Below are 20439 nucleotides of genomic sequence, written 5' to 3'. Positions count from 1 at the left end.
TTTGACATCAAATTTTGATTTTAGTTTTAGTCTCTTGAATAGTTTTCATATAGTTTTAGTTACATTTTAGTCACCTGGAATGTTTTAGTGTTAGTCTAGTTTTAGTCGACTAAATATAAGATTTTAAGTCGACTAAATCTCCAGTTGATTTAGTCGTAATGACTGTAATGATTCAGCAAGTGTAATGATTTTACACTTGCTGAAAATAGCCGATATACAAGCTGAGCTTGTAGATCTGTGTGTAAAATTACTTCTCTTGTTCTCTAGTCCCTTCCTAACATTTTAGTCTAGATTTTATTTGACGAAATTGCCAATCTAGTCTTAGTTTTAGTCATCATAGCTTAGTTTTCTTTTCTTTTTATTTAATTTTAAAAGGTAGTCGACGAAAACATTGTCATAGTATTTATTAGTCGACGAAATCAACCCTGCTTGTGGACCATTATTTTCTAATTCATTCTGGCTCTCTGGTCATGGTTCCACTGAGAAACCCATTTTCTAAGCAACAGTCGAGGGGATTGTGAGAATTCTACTGCCATCTAGAGCATGGATGTAGGGGATTCATAGACAGATAGCATAGTAGGATCATGTCTAGGAACACAGGGTTTGATTTGTAAAGTGTAACGGGGGGGAGAGAACATTGTTTTAACCATGTAAGCTGTATACAAATGTATCTACAAGTTCAAAACGTATCACAATGTGATAAAACCGAATGAAGAGAGGTTGATCAAAAGCTGGCATGCAATTAATGATTTATTCCAATAGCGTCTAAAGATACTGGATTTGCTTAATATTTTACCATCTATTGACTCAACATGGGTCCATTCATTTACCGCACACTTGCTCACTCACAGTGCGCGCGCGCGCACACACACACACACACACACTCACCCTTACTCATATTATGGTACCAACCATTTCCATCTCTTTTCCTCTGATATATTCCTCACATGATTTTGTTCTCCGTTTCATTTTTTATTTGATAATACTAAGCAGCACTATTTAATAAAGAATATAAAATAACCCTGCCTCCTCTTATCTCCTCTTTGTTTAATTAAAAGACTTCATAGGACAAAGGGAGAGGTCGTTGCACTCTCCATCTTTCAAAGAAAATGGATTAGAAGGTGACTAATGCCTTATGCTGACCTTTCTCAATCACTGCCATTGGCAAGGCTATGCAAAGTAATTGCTTCATTGTATTTATCTCCTCCGAAGCAGACCTTAGATTTGATCCTAATGGCCTTTTCATTAGCTTTTTAATTCAGCCATGAGAAGAGCTTTAATCAATTTTGGACTGAGCCTGATTCTACAAATTTCTTCTAAATCCTGACAGTTTTCTGAAAAACCTGTTTCTATATCAGGGGTTCTCAACCCTTTTCATGTCAAGAACCCCTAGAATTATCTGCATTTGGCCGCCGACCCCCATCTGAAAATATGTAGTTCCAGGGACCCCCCCAGAAGCAAATACGAGTTAAAAACGTTCACTGTAAGAATATATATTCAAAGATTTGCTCACATTTGAAAAACATAATCAAATAGCAGATCTACAAGCTCGTGGCGTGGCACTTGGTGCCGCGCTATGAGTTTGTAGATCTGCTATGTTTCAATAGCTAAAGCATAACATAATGCTTAAAACACCAAAAAGGGGTTCCCATCCAGAATGGGTTAAAATGTCTCTCTGCATCTGTTAAAACATAGCCTCATGCCAAGTCTATCTCATACAAATTAATCTGCTGAAGTTCAATCCATGCTATGCTGGCAGTACGCTCATCAATCACATTTTCTCTTTGTCTTTTAATGGGCATTATATGAATGTCTGATACACCATATAGCCTGCCTCGTTGGTTAAAAATCTGCTCTTGTCGTCGAGCAACGTGTGATGTGTGTGCGATGATGTATAAGTTAGACTTGCTTTTCAGTATTTTGTCACAATACGACTCAATCATTTTAAATTCCTTAAATCTCTGTATGGCTTTTTTGAAAACTGTAAGCATTTAGAACTATGAAAGATTCTAAGGGAGTAGCCTACATTACTGTAGTGGTTCTATGGGAGATTCTATGGGAGCAGCCTTACTGTAGTAACAACCCTGCTCAATACCAATGAAAACAGTCAAATGAAGACTGAGGTTGATGAGTCTGATACACCAAAATAAGTGGGTCTTGAAGACACCAGAATGTCAGAGACATTCAGGTGTCTTCAAGTGAAGGAATTTAATATTAATCAGAATATCAAGCTTTGATATACGGTAGTCTTTAATTAAATGTGAACAAACCATTTCCCTGGCTGTTTCCTTGTGTGCCAACAGATGGACCGCATAAAGGGCACAGCCCTGGGTAGGCAACCAGGCCTGGTGGAGATCTGCACTCAGAGGCACACACTTTTATAGTTTTGTGGCCTGGTGTTAATCCATCCTTTACCAGCTATAAGACCAATTCTGTGTTTTCCTCATAATGCCTCCTTAATCAGTTCATGGGCAAATCAATCCCAGCGAATATTGTAAGACAAAGTAATAAACGTAATGTCCAATATTGGTCAATGAATGAGCTAACAAAATGGTTATTGATAACAATACCAAAAGATAACTAAACTATTGACTGACATCATTGGTTCTATTGTCAGGTATAAAACCTTTACAGAAGAATTATTACATTGAATGTTGAAAACTGATGAATAATAAAAAAGAATTGCAGAGCTTTCACTTTTTTCCAATCTACAAAGTACACAGGATTAAATTGCATAGAATAGGCTAGTTCACATCTTGAATAATATACCTAATATCTAGCACGAGATTGGCAGTTTCTACAGCAACCTGTAATGCATTGATTTTGGCTGTGAAAGAGTCCAGCACATTTGGCTGGGTGGCATCATCTGTAGACACAGCTTCAGGGGAAAATGCTGTGTGTTTAGTCCTCAGGTAGGTCCACCTCTCACCGAGTTTCTCCACTAGTCCACAGCCACAGCGGCCCGATTGGACAACGTCTGCAGCGACAGTCCAGCGGTGGCCATTGGTCAGATCAATAACAGGATCTCCACCATTGTGCTCCAGTGCCCGGGCAACCCACTCCAGAGAGCTGCAGAATGCCTCCAGCCCAAGCAGGTAATCGACCTGTGAGCACCCTACCAATGCCGCTGCCTGCGTCACTTCCGTCAGGCCCTGGCAGGTGACATCATCAGGAGGACATGTTAGAAAGTGAATGTGTAAACCTCTGGATCTAGCAACTCTTCTAAACTACCTAAAGACAAGCTGAAATTAACAATGAACGTGTCACATTGCGACACGTTGTGAACTTGTAGATCGACATTTTAAATTTAGTAATTCAATGAGCATTCAAGAAATCAATTAGCATAGTTTCTGGGCTACAACGTAGCCTGACAGCACATTGTAGGTTTGATTGTGGGCGGACTTCGCGGCCGGAATTGCTAGGACCAGCCAGATTTGTCTGGAACCAGGCTATATCCAACCAGGGCCCAGTATGCAAATATGGGTTGAGACATTGTGGAAAGAAATCTAATGCTGAGAGGGAGGCTACGTGAGGCTAGTGTCACTCCCCATTTCCTGTCACTCCTACTGTCCTATCAATGAAGCCATAAAACTTAAGCCCCAAAAGAAAAGAAAAAGCATAGTTTCGTTCACTATTTGGTTTAGAAGAGAATCTGACCTTGTTTCTGATGTAAGTGGCTAGGTGGGTCTCAGTGCATCCTCCACCAAGGAGAGCAGATGGCTCCCTCAGACTGAGCCTCAACACATGTTCCGTTTTCTGGCATGCCACCTGAATCATTTAAACACGGAACAGGAATTTTTAAACATCAGGGCAGGGTAGTCTATTCTGGTGGAACTTTTGCCAGAAATAGCTGGTCACAGGTCACAGTGCGTCGCAACGCAACATGTCGTGAGCTTGTAGATCTGCTATTTCTGGCAAATAGATTTGCTGTAGAAGGAAACAAGAGCAGGCCAGGTACAGAGCCTAAGTATAGAGGGTTTCAAGGTTAAAGAGACCACCACCCGGGCCATCACCAACAAGTCACGGGTCCAATACCCACAGAGGGCAGTTCTACATACTAATATCATTCATTTAACCAGGTGAAGTTCAATTAAATCAAAGCAGAGATTAGAACACCACAATAAAGATAAGCTATCTTTGCTATATTTGAGAGATAATTATTAGTATTTTTAATCTTTGAAGATTTATGCCCAAAATAGGGACGCCAGGTTATTTCTGCTAAATATTCACCCCAGAATACGGATGCTAGGTTTCACCTAGCTCTGGTCCATAACAGAGAAGTCCTTAATGCTATGGACCAGAGCTAGGTTTCACCTAAAATATAATGTTGTGTTGTGTTATGCGTCTTAGCCCGCTTGGCCACCGTGGCTGTTTCAGCTTACTTACCTTCAGCTCGCTCAACATGGTCTCATTCCTATGGCAGAGGATCAAAGTGCAGACCGCTGGCTCGTCCAGCGGATGCAGATGCAGCATTGTCTTAGATCCAAAGTGCCTAACACCGAGACCCTTCACTCGCCCATAGGCCTCCGGTGGAATTGCACCATGTAAGGTGGCTATAGGTTGAGCACCTGGTACATGATGAAAATAAGACACATAGTTATGGGACAGTGCAATACATGTTAGGCACAAACGTCTGTGCCATTCTAAACAGGGGAAATATTGGGCATATGAGCTTCAGGCTGGCTACTTGTCAACCAGTAGACCATGTCCTATCCTATCAGATACCAGGGTCCACATTTCTCATTGGAACCACTGGAGCTGTGCTAGTTATATTGTATTGGTTACTATTCATTAAAATAAGTTTGAGATTGCATCGTTAAAAACAGTACAGATGCATGCCTAATCATCATAGCATGGCCAACCTGTCATTTGGCAAAGTGGCTGTATGAGAGCAATTCCCAGTCTTTCCATCACCACAATACCACGATGCCTCAGGTAATGCTGCAGGACTGGGTGGATGACCTTCTGGCATGCAAAGATCTTCACCTCGTTCTCTGCCATCCGTTTGCCCAGCTCCAGCAGGTGATCCAGGATCTGTGACTCCGAGTCTGCCCCTTCATGCATCTCCAAAGTCCACTCACCGAAATCAGAAAGGTCCCCGGAGAGTGAGACAGTAAATAATACAATTTTCAGTGGACCGGAGTGCAGATTCTCCACATTGCTGTGGTAAAGAACATCAGGCATATCCACCACTAACCCTGGAAACACTGCAGAGTCCATCACAGAATGTCCCTCAATGGACATGGTTACTATCTCACCAAGAATGACAGTGTCAGGACAGTCACAGGGTACAGTCAGTAAAAAAGCTTGAACTGCCAGTCTACTCATGTGTAGTGTTTCAGGCTCTGTCAGCACACAGGCTGGCTTGCTGGAGAGAACACTGTGAGCCAAAGTGATCAGTTGTCGACTACTGGAGAAGTCAAGCTCGACCTTACAACCACAATCACCCTGGCGGAGGTAAGAGGTGCACGCGTCCAACAGATGCCTGTTCACGTCGATGGCGACGTTTCGTCTGAGCCCGGACTGTTTGGTCTGGTCGACGAGAGCTAAACAAAGCACGGCCGTAAACAAACCGCAGTCACTGAAACGGGACACGTGGCTGAGGACGGAGGCTGCCACGAGCTTCACCAGGGGCTGCGAGGACGACACGGCTTGGAGGAGAACCGAGGAGGTCGAGGTGGTCGTGACGTGCCCCCCTATGTTGTTGTGCAGCTGCTTCAGCCTGCCCGTGGGGCCGTAACAGGACGTCAGAAGCAGCCTCAGCACGCGGAGCTTCTGACAGACGGCAGGGTCGTCGGTGGGCTGATCCGTGCACAGCGGCGGCGTTTTCTTGGCGAGTCGAGTCGTCATCGCTCAATTAATACTACTAGCGTTTCAAATTCAACTGATTTATGCTCGGTTACAATGCGTGCTGTTGTTGGCATAATAAGCGTTCGACAGTTCTCCAAGTTATATTGACCACAGTTTCGGGGCCGATTGGAGAAGAATGCCCAGCTCATCTTCTGTGATTAAACCTGGATAGAGACAACTATGAAATTGCCTGATCTTCAGAAACAAATGTATCGTTACAGATAACCTTTCTACTGCTGGAAAACGTCCGTGTAAAGTTAAATCGTTGACAACATATACATTTTACGGTAAGATAAATATATTCGAATCGAAACAAAGTAATATTTCAATATTTACTACAGGCTTTGTCAGTGTTGCCTTGCGTTTCCATAGTAACCCACATAGCGTCGGTAGGGGTCCTTAGGTGCCTGGGGTCCTACGACCATTCTCGCGATATTTCTATTCACGAACAGGAAATAGCAGCTGGAAGTAAACAAAACAATCAACAATCGACATAACGCATACTAAAGGGACATACAAGATATACATTTTACAACGCTCTTACTGCACTGAATGTTAAGGTTATTGTCAATTATTGTACTTGCTCTATTTATGGTTAAAGTGTACACACGTTAGACTATGGAAGAAGAAGTAAGGAGACTATGACGTAATTTCCATCCTCATGATTCAAAAGTGCTGGCGGGTATGTGTCATTGAGCTTTATATCGATGTATGATCTATCATAGATTACCTTTGATCTCCATTTCATCCTTTGTGTATTTTTTGACAATAGCAATTACAATATTGTGTTGCTGCTTGTAACCGTGACAAGAGTGAAGTAACTGGTAATTGGTTTACTTTTTAACAAACTCACCTGAATTTAGTCATGTGCTTTCTTAGCCCTGAAACATGACTGCCATGATGATACGAGAGTCATGTTTCAGGGCTAGTGCTTTCTTTGACTGGTCTAAAAGTTGTACACGACTGGATTCACGACGTGATACTTGTTTCCCAGTGTTGTCGTCAATTGTCGCATATTTTACCACAAATAGTGACCTACAAACGTTGCAGTACAATCCTGTGTGATTCAGTGGTATCTCTGTGTTGCAGATCATCCTCTGTGTTTTGACTTGCTGTATCCACCAGAATGCTTCCTCTTAAATTTACCATTAAGGTGAGTACTTGTTTTGTTAGCACACACACACACACACACACACACACACACACACACACACACACACACACACACACACACACACACACACACACACACACACACACTCAATTAATTCATACAAACCTAGCCCTGGTCCAGCGCTTACAGCGAGTCTCTCTCTCACTGACACCCTGTCGGACACTCATCCACTGCTCACTAGCAGCTTTTCCCACTGTGTGCGAGGGTTTACAATTCCCTGAAAATAAACAAAATGACTTACCGTAACTACTCACCGACACAAAGCCTGCTAGACCTTGGTAAAAGTCTATTCTCAAAGCTGGGAAGTGTCTCAGGTCCCCAGCTTCTCTCTAAAATGCACTTTGTGCCATTTTAATACAGCAATGTACCGGACAGTCATTTCTTCTACTACGGCATTTCCGTGTTTTGCCTGCGCCGATCTGGTTGGATTAATTTTATTTAATGACTAAAATTAAACTAAAGATAAAACTAAGTGATCTGAAACTTTTGTGGGAGGGGGTCAGGGCATTCCATGCCTGGGTGGCTGAGAATTTCCCATATTTGTTTTTAAAGTGGGTGGTACCAGATTGTTGTTTCCACTCCCTCTAGTATTGTGACTTTGGCTGTCACTCACTTTTTTGAGGTATTTAGTCAGGTAAGAGGGTACATTTTGAATGCCAAACCCATTTTCAATTCAACCTTTTGTGGTTGGACAAAAATCCTTTCTCTCCATCCACTACTATTGAAATAATATAAGGTGTTTTTCAGTTGCTTCGTATTGATATTTTGTGCATTCAATTCTTATTTTAAACTTGGTGTCAGTAAACAAAGAACATCACAGGTGCATGGTGATTGGGCATATATATATATATTTTTTTAATTATGTTTTAGCAAATTCAACATAAACAAGGAGGAACCAGGGCAGAACAAGGCAGAAAGAGCCTGCTTGTTAGTCAGTCAGGGACCAATCACATGGCTGACAAATGAATTGCTTAAAGGCTCATTCACAGTGTGTTTCCACACCTAAGTGCAAAACGTCCTCAAGCCGCGGACAGAAGACGCTGTGCGCAGCTTCTTTTTAGACAGCTGGTGAATGGAAATTAAGCTCCACGGACGACTGACGCGGAGGAGAGCGTTTCCGGGAATCTGGCCGATTCCTGGCAAGTCGTCCGCGGAAGTGGAGCTTAATTTCCATCCACCAGCTGTCTAAAAACCCGGAAAAAGAAGCTGCGCACAGCCGAGAAGGTGCGCGGCTCTTTAGTAAGTCTGGCAGCACCTATAGTCTAGATTTTCGGTGGTGAGGTGACCACCGGAGCTGTAATAAGGTTGAGTGGTGGTGAGTAAAAAGGGCTGGAGCGGTGGCGGTGGTTTTCTCATCACCGCGGCTCAGTGACGTCATGTCATTGTAGTTCGGTGGTCACCTCACCACCAAAAATCCAGACTATGAATAACGCTTTACTCTGTCTTTTACCCAGAGTTTAGACTAGCAAAATGGGATGGAAAGAGATGGGTCATGGGCCCCAGGCCGAGAAGTAGTCGAATTAGTTTGTTTTGGGAAGTCTTAAGTGACATTGTGATGTTGGACCAAGAGGTGGAAGCATAGTCAAAGGAGGACTGAATTAGTTCCCGCTAGAGTTTGAGAGAGCACCTTTGTTCACAAAAGAGGAAATTCTGCCCAGAAATCTTTCTTTGATTTACTTTTCTGGTGACTGATATTGTCTAATGTGTGTAGGGGCCGTGGTTTTTCAATTATTTTATTTGTTTATATATATTCTTTTAATTTCAAATAAATGAATACCGTAATTACCCATAATAATATAGGCCTAAATGAAACAAGTTATTGAAAATTCACACCCCCCTCACATACTAGCAGTCACCACCAGAACCAACAATAGGTGTTTTCGTTGAATTCAACATGGTTAAAGTGGAGTTAGAATGGGGCATATCTAAGCTGACGTTCTTAATCCAGAGCGATTTACAGTAAGCAAGAACAACACATGGTAATATATCAAAGACATAAAAATAGTCATCAAGGATCATAAGCAATAAAGCAAACTAAGAACCTAACGGGATGCACAGCACCAACGGACCGACATGCGGAAACAACGGTCGGACATGTGGTCGAACATGCGCTGCTCCCGTGCTTGAGGTTAGGTTAGTTTTTGAGGCTAGGCTAGGTTAGGTTTTGAGGTAGGTTGTCGGTCTAATGTCGGACCAATAGTATGTCTAAACTAAAGCCTGTACCCGTCTGAAGAGGTGCTGGTGAATATCTAATATCAAATGTCTAAATAGGAGTCAAGCAACTTAAAAACTGTCTGGGGTGTTCACAAAAGCCTGAGTAGACTTAAATTGACCCTAAACATGTTTGAATGTGAACTATCCCTTTAACTTAGCTGTTGTCATGTCCTTGTCTACCTGTAATCAAATGTTTCGCCACTAGAGGGAAGTACAGATACACATTTGAACCACTGACCTGGTTGTCTTTGATAAATGGACATACATACATGGCTGTCTTTATTTGGTGTTATTTTTGGTGTGTCTCAAGACCAACTTGTCTCCCAGACAGGCTTTAGTTAATGAACACAGTGATGTGGGGCGGAGGAATCTCTGCCCCACATAGAAACAAGCAAAGCCGTCCATCCTCGGTCAAACTCCCTGTCAGGAATAATGCACTTCAGATGTTTTTGTTAAGTGCAAAGAGAGCCACCGGTCTACCCTTTTGTTGATGTTTCATTTATTGAAAGTTTTGTGTAAGCGCCGCAAACATTTCCACTGATCTCTCACATCCTCCGTAATGCCATGTGTGCCTAGTTGACCAGATATTGCATTCGCTCTCTTTATTCGTTTCATATGCATGCCTGCATACTGGCTGATACCCCCCCCCCCACACACACACACACACCCTCCCTTAACTGGTTGTGGGAGAGCAAAGCCCTGGAGGTTCACTAAAGGTTCCTTCCCAGTGGGCACATAATGATACTGTTGTGTTATTCTGCCTGAGAAAATGCAGAGAGCCCTCTACTATGCCCAACCAGCTAGCCGCAAACAAGCATGTTAGAAGGGGATCACTCCAAACAATAGCATTCAAGGCGCGCTACTCTGGTCTCCTCTTTCATAAAACAAACAACATCAACACCATGTTTTTTTTAGCGAGCGAATAAAACCTCACTGGATGGGAAGGAAACAGAATCTGCCCTTTTTATTTTTTTCCTTCTGAAGATGTCCCCGAGGCTGACTCCGTCTACCAGAATGTCTCTAGTGTGAAGCCCTAGTTTATACTTTGTTCAACGATGGTGTCACTCGCAAAAACAAACAGCATTTTCATGCAACGTGTGACATCAAAAGTAACTTCATTTGAATGGGCCGTTGTATGCAGTAAATTAGGCTTTAAGGATAATCCTAGAGACCGAGTAAGGTTGAGAAATGTGCTTTATGATACTGGTCTGGCACCGCAAATGTTTTCAAGACATCTCTCTCTGTCTGTCTGTCTCTGCCCCACCTCCCTTCTCTCGTTCCCAAGTCTGTGGAACTGCAGGAGGTGCTGGTATGCTCCCACTTAAACAGGCTTTAGACTTTAGTGACCTGCCACTTTTCAGACCTCCCCAAAGGGCCTTCAGGGCTGAAACACTGATCCACTACACCGCTCGCTGTCTCTGCCAGGACATTACCGTGCTAGACTGTACTGCAATCTGCCTTCTGTTAGCAATATGCACCAGTGACTTTCTAACCAGCTAATACAGTGACAGGGAGGCCAAATCATTTTTCACTATGAAGTATTGCAGTACAGTTCAGTGTCAGAGGTTCAGGGGGCTGTTTAATGTTCTTGTCACTCTATAGGTGAGCCTAGATCAGGCCACACACATCAACACCCTCTGCAATCAGATAGGAGGCATTATTTGAACACTTTCTGGGGATCATTCAAAAGGAAAGAAAGACTTTCTGTTATTCGTGAATTTATGGAATGCACATATCCTAGCCAAGTGGTTATCAATGTGGGGTCCAGGGTCCTCGATGGGTCTCCAGGTAAATTATTGGTATTTAGGAACCAAATGGACCCTTGCCGATATGTGACTCAAAGACATTTAAACGAACTTTAGGATTTTACAGTGTAGATTTTTGTAGGAAAAAGCTTTTGCATACCTGAGGAAGGTCCGGAGGGACCGAAACATTCCATTAAGAGCTCATGTACCGAGCAGATACACTGTGTGCGGGTGTATTTTCATTCCTTTCACAGTGTAGATTTAACATTTTAAATTGGGGTCCCAGAGAAATCACATCAAATGTGGGCCCATGGCTTAATGCATATCAATGCATATCTGGTGTGCCTTAAGTTAAACAGGTGGAGAATCACTGGCATAGCCAGCACTTGTCATGTCCAACTGTCCAAATGTGTCTATCAACCATTTCTCAGCGATGTGCCTGGCTGCATGGGCGCTGTTTGCGTTTGCCGACTGTTACCTGGAGATATTCCTGTCTGTTCTTGCTGGAGGAATTCGACTCCTCCTGGGTTGTGTCCCTCTTTATCATCAAATAAAGAGCACTCAGGTGTGCTAACATTCAACTTGAATAAAGGGAGCTTTGCACACAACGCTTCCGTCAAAACGATTTCCCTGCTAATAATAATACGCACCACCCCATCCTGCCATGACAGTCATGCTCAGCAGCCCGGCGTGTGGGACGAGGAGCATGAGATATCAGAATTGCCTGTCCGGGAAGAAATCCCTGTGACTCATTTAGATGTAACCTGGGACTGAGATGAATAAAGTTTAGAAAAATTGTTTGTCATACCCATAGATCTAGAAAGAGCACTCCCCCCTGGGCTCTTTTGTGTGTGTGTGTGTGTGTGTGTGTGTGTGTGTGTGTGTGTGTGTGTGTGTGTGTGTGTGTGTGTGTGTGTGTGTGTGTGTGTGTGTGTGTGTGTGTGTGTGTGTGTGTGTGTGTGTGTGTGTGTGTGTGTGTGTGTGTGTGTGTGTGTGTGTGTGTGTGTGTGTGTGTGTGTGTGTGTGTGTGTGTGTGTGTGTGTGTGTGTGTGTGTGTGTGTGTGTGGAGAGATGCAAGTTTTATTGAGTGAGACCGCATCTGCTGCCCCTTCTCTCCCAATGTAAACATCTGTGGCTGGTTAGTGTTAGCCTCTGAGCTAAGTGCAGGCTGAGGGGGTCTGGTTCTTATACAGCGCGATAGCAGTGGCAAAGGGCAGCGAGGTGGGGAGGCGGGCGTTAGTTGCTCATTGAGCGCAACTTGGCCCAGCGCAGACGGGGAGGATGGAGAGAGTGGGGTCTGGGAGAGAGATAAGGGAAGGTAGAGAGTGTCTTGGGAACTGAGAGTGATATAGACCAGAAGCCCCGAAGACCAGAAAAGGGAAAGGGAGCCTGCAGTGAGAGTGATTCACTATTTGTTTATTTACCGCTTACCAGCAGAAAATAGAATGACTTGAAGCCGATTTAAGGGCTTCTTATGAAAGGCAGTTGAGGTTTCTAATGTTTTCCGATGTCATTCAGTGTGGTAAGGTTTTAACCATGTTACTGTTATCACATTGGATGTGGAAGAATTAAGGATGATTTAGTTCAGTTCAGTTCATTCGCACACAAAAGGTACTGTCTGCAGCACAATAAAGTGTTAAGCAGCACTGATAGTCTTAGTGTAAAATAGAACAAAGCAGCGTTGGCCCACTTTAGTACAGTATATGAAAAGGGTAACTTCCTCTGACTCTTGGCACATAATCAAAACTCCTTCCAATAACAGTGGGACTTGCCCGGAATGTTGCATTAAAATTCCATACATTAAGCTGGCCAATGTGTCTTGATTAATGAATATGTAAGATTCATTAAATTCCTTTGCAGACATGATAGAGAGAGAACATGTGGAACAGTGTTTGGTGGGAGGGGGAGTCTTTGAATTGGCTATTTTCATTGCGTTCACTCTCCAGAAGCGCATTGGGCTCTCAACTCCTTTCAGATCTAATCTTTGCTCAGGGAGGATGAGATTCTTGTGGTTCCTATTACTACATTTACAAAGGATTAGGCTTCTTGGAGAGAACTCAAACAGAGGCCATGCCTAGGCTCAGCGTGTTCATCAGATGGAGGTCAAGGGTCGTGGCAGTGTTCACCTCAAAGACCTACTACTGTCACACTTTGTAGTCAAAGATGGCAAGTTCTGATAACTTGATCAAATTGTAGTTAGAGCCTTCTTTTCAACATACTAACAAAGTGTCTTCGCAGTGCAACATATTGTGAGCTCGTAGATCGTCTATTTCCGACGAGTGACACCCGCACGCACACAATTAAGTATAGCTCAGGAGTTGTGCTTCTTGTCTCTTCACTGCCTGCCACAATCAACGCTAAATGGTTGGCTACAAGCTCTTAATTACTCAGCCTAAAGTTTGCAGTCATACGCTGGAGGGAAAAAAACGTGGCTCCAATGAACCACCAATTAAGCAAGGCAAATTAACAGTTTTCTCATTAGTGCGATTGTGTTAGTTTGCATTCCTGGCACAAGCCCCCTCTTCTGAGAAGTCCAGAGGCTCACATGCTGTTTTTGCGTGACGGACGGGCCAGTGTTTATTGTTACTGTCCAGTTCACAGTCCCATCGTGTCTGTTGCTCTCTAATGTGATAAAACAGGAGCTAGGAAGGCCGCAGCAAGCTAGTTGTCTGGCACTTCGCCCAAAACGCAAATTCAATCAAAAACTCAAATGACTTTAGGAGATTCACTCTCATTTGTTTGTCCATATAAAAAGTCTGCATACTAAGACCCCTCTGCTCTGCAGCCTCATTATTGATCGAATTACCTCCGAGTCCTCAGACTCCTATTAGGTTGTGTAATTCTAAGCCACATAGCTTAGTTGACTGGTCCTGAAATTCCATCAGGACCCCCCCCCCCTAAAGAATGATTCTCATTATTTACACAGTTAAAGTCATACTGACGTAAGTTTTTCCACAAAAAAGTTATTTTTTATTTAATGTAATTTCACTGGCATAAGTTTCACAAAAACCACTCCACATAAACATGTGTGACCACTTCTATAAACAAATATGTGTCTAATTTGGTTCAAATGGAACCAAATTAGTCCATTTTGTAATCTCTCAGAGTTACAGACTTGTTATGGACGGTCCTACATGCCAACTCTTTGTGTTTCTGTAATATTATTGTCCGCTCATTAATATGTATGTGGCAATTTGTTTTTGATTTGGACAAAAATGTCCACCACGAGCCAGCATAGCAATGACCCGGCCTTGCTCAAAACGCAAACCCTGAAGGCCAGGAGTCAGGAGGCCAGGAGTCAGGACCGTGAAGTCCTTTTCCTTCCCTTCCAGCATCTCCGACTGAAGACCATGCAGGCCAGTAAGCCACCGTGGGACTCGGGCCGGGCCAGTCGTCCGTTCACTGCTTGATTGACAGGGCCTGGCCCTCTGCAGCTAGGCTTTCCCACGCACTGGTAATTGTTGGAAGCAGTCAGCTGAAGCCACCGGTCATCCGCAGACCACCATGACACAAAAGGGCCCCGAGAGCCAAGAGAATACGGTCTGTATAGGGAAGAGCTGTCCCTCACAGACAGACACTGACACACATGACATGCACACATTTTATGCAGCGAGAGCTCGTGCATAACGAGCGCTCTGTTATGACCCATTAGCTTTTGTGTTGTTGTTGTTTCTTCTTTCGTTCTGAAAGCTAATGGCTTTTTCAAAAGGAAAACAACTGGTGTGCCTATTTCCTTTTTAGGGTATGCTGTGTATAAAATACATGTTATTTTTTTTTAAATGTATTATAGGCTTAATTCATTTTCAAGAAGACGTTAATGTCTCGATTTATTTATTTTGACTTTTATGGAATGGTAATGGGTGTTCATTCTGTTTATGGAACTCTGTGACACTTTATTACCGTAGTCACATAATTGAAATCAGAATCACCTCAGTTGCCAGGTGCAGTACTGTGTGTAATGGTATAATACATTATTCCGTAACATTGGTGCCACATATATAAGAAGACGGGCTGTGTCAGAAATCACTCACTAGTCACTACCCACTTAGCCTCGGAAACCCAGACGCTTTTATTTCCAGGGAGAAAAAAAAAAGGTCTGGGGCCGAGTCCACTTCAATTCGGCATAGAGTAGCGCAAACGTCGCTCACTCTCTGCTGATTTCTGCACCGATGTTAAATTGACGCACCCACGTACGTACACACAGACACACTCCTCTCTCTCTCTGTCGCTCTAATTAATTAGTCTCATGTCGCGCAGCTGTGTCTAGATTATCCCGGCGGATCATGGTAGGCATTGAACCCCTACCATGAAATATTCTATGAGCAGGGCCTGGCTGTAAACAAGTTCTTGAGCTTAGTCCAGTTACCCTGGGTAAACATAGTAACTTTGCTTTGCCGGGAGCTGCCTATGCCATAGAAAGTATAGGTGGATCCCAGGCTACTACCCACTAGACTCACTATAGTGAGCTTGCCACAGTGCTGTTCGAATGTTTAGTGAGAAGGTTTATACCCTATGTAGTGTACTCATAGTGTAGTGTACAATAATAGTGTACAACTGATGGTCACCAACCTACCACTACACCATCATGCCTTGCGCTGAAATAAACATGGTAGATGGATGAGAGGAGAGAGAGAAAGAGCTGTGCAACATGTTTGATATACATACATAGTCTGAGAAAATATCCATCCATCCATAGTTTGAGAAAATATGCTCATTATAATATCATGCATTATCACAAAAATACATGTTGATCTGTCATGTTTTAACTGTGTGACAGGAAAGACATTATTAAAGGCAAACCAACTTACCCAAATGTTTTTTCTTTCGCCGATGAATCATTTTATTTACATAGGGTGATGTACAGTAGAGGACTACTTCATATATATATTTTTTCTTTTCTTATAGTAACTAGGAAGTAGTTTGATTGATTGAGCCAGGGAGTGCCTTATACACATCATTCAACATATAAACACCTGACATTCAATCATCAGCCATATGGGGGCGCTCATGCCACTGTTTGACCTTATAGAAGCAGTTGCCAAACCAGCTACTCTTTTCTCTTTGTTTACAAGGAGACTATTAGAAAAAAAAAAGAAAGGAAAAAAAGAAAACACTTGGCAGCTTAATTTACACAGAATCGTCATTTCACTGATTTAGTACCTTAATCCCACTTGACTGAAGATTTTCAGCCCGGCTGTATTGTTGTGATCAAAGTAAAATGGATACTTTCTCGTTCCCTCTCTCTCTTCCTGCCTTTCTCTCACCGTCACTCACTCTTCTGCTGCTTTCTGCCCGTCCCTGTTTCATTGGAGCGCGTATAAATGGAGGGCCTAGAGCCTAGAGCCTAAAGCCTTCTTGTAGAGCAGAGTGAGCCAGCAACGGGAGGGAGGATGCAGCACAGAAATGTAGGTTTGTGCCCAGAATTAGGACCCGAGAAGCAGGGGCCTTCCCCTGCCTCCACACCCTGTTAATTCTCTCCCACACGTCATCCTCAGAGCTGAGCCTCAGGAACACCCCCACAGGTCTGCGTTTATAACTCACTTTGGCCGGTCCTGTCCGAGGTACGTCAGCCCAAGGGGAAGGGCCTCGTGGAATCAACGCTGCTGTCTCAGCCAGAACGTAGAGCTATGCCTTGCCTTTGTGCGAATACTCACTATTGCTGAACAACTGCACTGTAAACTACACGCTCGTTATAACTCTGATAGTGTACACATGTAACCACAGAGGCCCACATGACTCCATTTGGGTTACGTTTGCGTGCTCTCTGAGTTCCAAATGGATAAATGAATGCGCAGGATTTCACTGTGTACCGTCATCACCTCCTCAGCATGTCCGTGATCTATTCGTCGTCCAGCCGGAACTCTGCTGTGTGTCTGGTTTAGTCTTTATACGTCTCACTCCCCATTTCCACTCAGGCGGGGTGCCTTGGGTGCACTATCGCTCCCCAGTTCCGGGGCAGTTGCTTGTTGCTCTTGAGTTCCTGAGTGTCACTCTGCGGGTGGTCCGAGTCCATCCATCACTTCCATGTCCAGGGAGCGGCGGAGGTTCACACGAGAGCCACATCCATTCGGCTTTCCGCAGCGGGCAGCTTTTGCACTCATGTGTAAACTATAATCAGGCCAGCTTGAGAAAGATGTAACGGCAACTTAACCAGCCACGGCGTTTCTGGCCTCTTGGTCCCATGTGACTTATTGTCGATGACATGATGACGTAGTGCCTCAGGAATCCGCTCTGCAGCCCTCCACACTACTTCCTACAGTGCTGATAATTTATGGCCCGGAGCTACGGAGGCAGTATACTTTAGGGTAGATGTGTGGTTTATCGTGGCTCCTTTGCTAAGAGTTAGGATGATCCCCACTCATAACCTTAATGCATGTTTAATCCCGATTGGTACAGTGTTGCTTGCCAAAAATAACAGATTTTCAACATATACAAACGTGTCACATAATTGTTTAGGCTCTTTGGTTCAGCCTAATGAAGCCTTACAGAGCACCTATATGCCACCACTGCTAGAAAGAGTACTGTAGATGAAAGAAAATACTAATAATGCTGAGAAATGGAAATATGAGGACCAACAGAGGTTAGGCTTTTTTCTTAAATAATAAGAGAAAAAAAAAGAGATTGGTAGAGAGATGGCTAGACGGAGAGAGGGGACCGTCGTAGAGGGCCTGGGGTGATGTTTGGGGATGGAAGTGGGGGGAGTCGTTATGGTTTGTCTCGCTGTCAATCAACGACGGTCTGATTTCCTTTGTTGTCTGTGAAGCTCAGTGCCCCTCAGCAACCTGTGGCTGTCCTGTCTCTTTGTGTTACAGTGTGGGAACTTCGCCGTGCTGGTGGATCTGCACGTTTTGCCCCTGGGCGTTCGAGAGGACGCCGGCTGGTTTACTGCAGAGCACATAGAGGTAAAGAAACGTGCGTGCGTGCGTGCATAAGAAGTGTATGTGCCTGAGTCCTGCTGCCTTATTTAATAAAATAGAAAGGAATAGCGTGGAATCAAAAATGACTTTGAGCCTTCTTTTTTGCCTTGGGACTTTTCATTGTTAATTGTTCCCATCTCTGGACCCCCCCTCCCCCTCTATCACTGTTGCCTCTGGCTTTCCACTCCAGACTGCTGTTGACCTGTGTGATTGCACTCCCTATTCATTTAATCCTTAACATGAAACCCTGTACCATTTCACCAAACACCTTCCGGACGTTCGTTTCCCTCCGAGCCAGCATTAGAAAATGTCAGTTGCCCTTCTAGAATTGCAGACTGTCGTGCATCTCCTACATATAGCAAGAGTTTGTTCGACGAAGCGTTGTTTTATTGCGTCGTCTGCTCTCTGTTTGTATACTGCAGGGTGTTACAGCTCTTGTTCGAGACTCGGTGGACCAGAGAGTCAAACAGTACACAGAGTTCCTGCACAACAGAGGGCAGCCCAAACACAAGAAGGAGCTGGCAACTTCCAAAGCTCTTTATGTGAAAGGTAATAATGACAAACCACAACATGCAACCCTTTTACACTACTGCACGGCATCCAAATTGCGCCACATAATAGACCAGACCCCTTTCTGAAATGCAGCCCATAATTGAAAGTGAAGCTTTCTTCTTGTGTCTTCTTTGTTTGTGTAGAAGCAAACTGTAAAAGTTGTTATGACATGATAATGACAGCACAACATAAGGACGCCTCTGTTTTGATTTGCTCATTCCTCTGGCACCAAGAGGAATGAGCAACAAACACTTTGTCTTTAGGTGTGTCTCCAATCGTCAGTCCAATAAGTGCAATTGTTTATTTTGGAGCCTAACTTAACCCCATTGTTTGTTCACGACGACTTCAGTACACATGTATGGCTCCTTGAATGCGTGCAGCCAGGTCTGAAAGTAGGGTGGGAATCAAGTTGCAAAACATTATAAAATGTGTGTCATGGCCACCCGTTTGAGGAGAGTGTGGGAGGAGAGAACACAGAACTAGTTAGGACACGGTGGCTTTCGACGCCCAAAGGGTGTGACCCATGGAGGCGAGAGCTGATATGGGTTTTTATTCCCCGTATTGTACCATACTGTTTACCTTGGCATGCCACATTCATAGTTCTACTACATGCAAATATGTGAGCCCATTATAGTGGGCAGTGTTTGTATTTCTGTTTAACGTGTTGCTGGCACACCCGTGTTGATCTGCGTGTCTTAATATAGTTACCTGCAGCGCCAGCACAAAAAAAACGGTTGCCGAGACACCTTCCTGTACATGCAAAAACACACGGCCGCGTTCAGCCCACACTGTGCTCTCCGCGCCCACGTGAGGGGTGCAGAAGACGCCCACAGTTCCTGAGCCATCCTTCCGAGCTGTGTGGTGGACGATCCCCCAGCCACCCACTCGCATGCCTTTGAAGCACTGCGAGCTCACATCGACAGGAACCCCCGGCTGTGTGGTGGAAGGCAAACAGGTTGGACACAGGTAGCAGTTAAGGGCAGTTAAACGGGGCTCGCCCAGCGGGGGGCCGGCCTGACTGTGAGAGTGGGATTACAGGGCAGCCTGTGCCATAAAGTTTCTCCTCTGGCTGCAGCACGGCATCTCACGCTACACACACCTCGCTCGTTTAGCCCCCCCCCCACCTTCCTCACCCACCACAGTGTGTATATGTGATAGAAGGATGACGAGTGTATATACACAGTACTCTATATGCGAGTCTACGCACGCATGGCCACTTGTTTTGCTAAACTACGCTAGGTTGAAAGTGGTTCAGTGTAAATGTCTGCAGCCTGCTCAAGTGCTTCTATGTATGGGTAGGTACTTGTATGTCCAGTAAGTGCATTCTGTATCTCTGCTGTCGGGAAGAAACCACCTAACTCCAAAATGTAATTTTTTTTTAGGAAATGAAAAATATAATTTTTTAAGGAAATTAAGAAAACCGTATATTTTGAAAACAAAGCAATACTGCCTCATCAAAGTTGGTGTTGTGACTTTATATATTGTCAATTACTTGCATGAGAGGGGGAGAGGTGGTAGAGTTAGTTGCTTTAGCAGACAGTTTGAGGGTCCAATAGAGTTAAGAGGTTTTGTCCGAAGCACTTTTTACTACTTTTCATTGTTTCAATATTTATTTTTAACCAACAATAGCACCGTGTTCAATAGCACTGATTTATGAAAAAAAGATAGCAAAGATAGGCAAGCACTTAACGTTTTCATGCAGACATGCATCGGGTGGGTATGCATACATGCATGCGTGCGTGTGCACGTGCACACGGATGATTGTCGCTGGTTATGACCAGTGGGAATGGAGAGTGAGCGGCAGTGTGTTGGAGATATATCCTCCCTCTGGGCAAGGTGTGAACAGGCTGACGGTGTAGGGTTACCGAAAAGCCTGACTCATATTCCCTGTGACAGACTGAGGAGAGACAGACAGCTCTAATGATGGAGATCACAGACTACCCACACATACAGTACACGCTCAAACACACACACACGCACACACAGA

General features: G+C 44.0%; 2 protein-coding genes across 2 annotated transcripts in view; one reads left to right on the top strand and one right to left on the bottom strand.

The window, feature by feature from the left end:
* Positions 1 to 2693: 2693 nt before the first annotated feature.
* mkks (MKKS centrosomal shuttling protein) lies at positions 2694 to 5850 on the bottom strand (the record flags this gene model as incomplete). Its single annotated transcript, XM_080782907.1, has 4 exons — positions 2694 to 3152; positions 3658 to 3768; positions 4387 to 4568; positions 4863 to 5850. The coding sequence occupies 4 exons, from the start codon at positions 5848 to 5850 to the stop codon at positions 2745 to 2747; spliced, it is 1689 nt and encodes a 562-aa protein (XP_080639033.1). The 3' UTR covers positions 2694 to 2744.
* Positions 5851 to 6559: 709 nt separating this feature from the next.
* The window catches only part of slx4ip (SLX4 interacting protein), a 53766-nt gene continuing 39886 nt past the window's right edge, over positions 6560 to 20439 (top strand). Inside the window, exons 1-4 of the mRNA XM_080782624.1 lie at positions 6560 to 6674; positions 6940 to 7003; positions 17796 to 17885; positions 18323 to 18449. Coding sequence (XP_080638750.1) covers positions 6977 to 7003; positions 17796 to 17885; positions 18323 to 18449 — 244 coding nt within the window. The 5' untranslated portion in view covers positions 6560 to 6674; positions 6940 to 6976. The remainder of the gene's footprint in view (positions 6675 to 6939; positions 7004 to 17795; positions 17886 to 18322; positions 18450 to 20439) is intronic.

The sequence above is a fragment of the Protomyctophum bolini genome (assembly GCF_963924005.1).
Source record: "Protomyctophum bolini genome assembly, chromosome: 14".
NCBI classification, from domain to species: Eukaryota; Metazoa; Chordata; class Actinopteri; order Myctophiformes; family Myctophidae; genus Protomyctophum; species Protomyctophum bolini.
Note: the sequence above shows the minus strand (reverse complement) of the source record. Positions and strands in the feature narration are given on the sequence as shown.